The 1,970-nt window shown below is 55.2% G+C and overlaps 1 protein-coding gene across 1 annotated transcript; it reads right to left on the minus strand.

Moving 5' to 3' along the window:
• Positions 1-371: 371 nt before the first annotated feature.
• ETH_00032840 (uncharacterized protein) lies at positions 372-1,884 on the minus strand (the record flags this gene model as incomplete). The annotated part of the gene is made up of 4 exons (XM_013379064.1): positions 372-743; positions 942-1,076; positions 1,304-1,405; positions 1,780-1,884. The coding sequence occupies 4 exons, from the start codon at positions 1,882-1,884 to the stop codon at positions 372-374; spliced, it is 714 nt and encodes a 237-aa protein (XP_013234518.1).
• Between the last annotated feature and the right edge of the window lie 86 nt (positions 1,885-1,970).

A 1,970-nucleotide genomic window follows, 5' to 3' on the forward strand; every position in this document is an offset into this window, starting at 1 on the left:
TGGCTAGCTACCTGTCTGGCTACATAACAAGCTAGCTAGCTATCTAGCTAGCTAGCTAGCTCGCTATCTATCTAGCTAGCTAGCTCGCTCGCTATGTAGCTAGCTAGCTAGCTAGCTCGCTATCTAGCTAGCTAGCTAGCTCGCTCGCTGTGTAGCTAGCTAGCTAGCTAGCTCGCTCGCTGTGTAGCTAGCTAGCTAGCTAGCTCGCTCGCTATGTAGCTAGCTAGCTAGCCAGCTCTGTGTCTGTCTCACTAGCTAGCTGTCTGTCTAGCTACCTAGCTCCCTAGCCAGCTGTCTAGTTAGCTAGCTGTCTAGCTGTCTAGCTAGCTAGCTATCTGGCTAGCTAGCCAGCCAGCTAGCTAGCTAGCTAGCTAGCTAGCCAGCCAGCTTACGTGCACGAGCTGCTGGGGAATGGCGTCTTTGAGGGGTTTGGTGTCGACGGCAGAGACGAAGGAAAGACCTGCAGCAAAAGTTGCTGCTCCGATGGCCACGGAGCTGCCGCCGTCGAGGGTGCGGCGCAGTTTGCTGCGCTGCTGCTGCTGCTGCTGCTGCTGCTGCTGCTGCTGCTGCTGCTGCTGCTGCTGCTGCTGCTGCTGCTGCTGGGGGTCCGAGAAGGCGGCCTCTATTGCTGCTGCTACCCACGGGATCCGCGCGCCCCCACCCACAACGTCTGCTGCAGCAACAGCAGCAGCAGCAACGCCAGCTTCCTCCAGAGCAGCAGCAACTAGCGACAGCAGCGACTCCTGCGACAAACGCCAAACCCTAAACCCTAAACCCTAAACCCTAAACCCTGAACTCCATCCAGGGGAACAACCAAGTGCCGCCAGGCACACAAAGCCCAAACCCTAAACCCTAAACCCTCTACGTGAACGCTGAACCTGAAACCCTGCGACCCCGCAAACCTAAACCCTAAACCCTCAACCCTAAACCCTAAACCCTACCTTGAGGGGTTTGCAAATTTCCTCGAACTGGCTCCTGCTGAAGTTAAAATGCAAATCATTTTCATCATTTAAAAAACCCTCGACATCAACAGAAGATTCTGTCAAACCGCTCAAGTGCGTCACAGCTCGCCCGCACTGCAGCAGCAGCAGCAGCAGCAGCAGCAGACGCAGCAGCAGGGGTGGCGAAGGTATTTAACGGCAAGCAGCGGTAGGTAGATGAAACGCAGCAGCAGCAGCAGCAGCAGCGGGTGCTGATCCAGCAGCAGCAGCAGCAGCAGCAAACAGGAGCTCTGGCAGGCAGCACTGTGCACGCCTGCCAGGGGACATGAGCTAGGGTTTAGGGTTTAGGGTTTAGGGTTTACGGCAGCAAGGAGTCTGGCGGCCTTCTTTGAATGCCTCGGAACATCCTGGTTGTACTTTTGCTTCACCTCAGCAGCAACAAACTCTGCTACCAGTGTCACAGCCTGCAGCAACAGCAGCAGCAATAGAAGATCAGCAGCAGCAGCAGCAGAGCAGCAGCAGCAAATGAGCAGCAAGCTAGCAGCAGCAAAAATTTGGCAGCAAGCTAGCAGCGGCAAAAACTTGGCAGCTAAAAGAGCAGATCAACAACATGGCAGCAGCAGCAGCAAATCAGCAGCAGCAGTAAAGCAGCAAGGCAGCAACAAAACGGCAGCAGCAGCAAATCATCTGCAGCAGCAATTCCGTAACAGCACGCTAGCAGCAGCAACACCCCATCAGCAGCAGCATCAAATCGGCAGCCAAGCGGCAGCAAACCAGCAACACAACCGCAGCAGCAGCAGCAGCAGCAGTAGTAGCAGCAGCAGCAGCAGCAGCAAACCTGGGCCACTCCCAAGTTGCCGTTTGCCTGGACAGCAACAACTGAGGGTTTTATATTTCCTTTTTCGATTTCTTCCAATTTAATAATTTGAACAGAAGTTTCCATGTGGCCCACGTCCACGAGGCCTATGTGCAGCACTTGCTGCTGCTGCTGCTGCTGCTGCTGCTGCTGCTGCTGCTGCTGCAGGGCGT

This window comes from Eimeria tenella, genomic scaffold (assembly GCF_000499545.2).
Source record: "Eimeria tenella Houghton genomic scaffold, Eth_scaff1375, whole genome shotgun sequence".
Classification (NCBI taxonomy): domain Eukaryota; phylum Apicomplexa; class Conoidasida; order Eucoccidiorida; family Eimeriidae; genus Eimeria; species Eimeria tenella.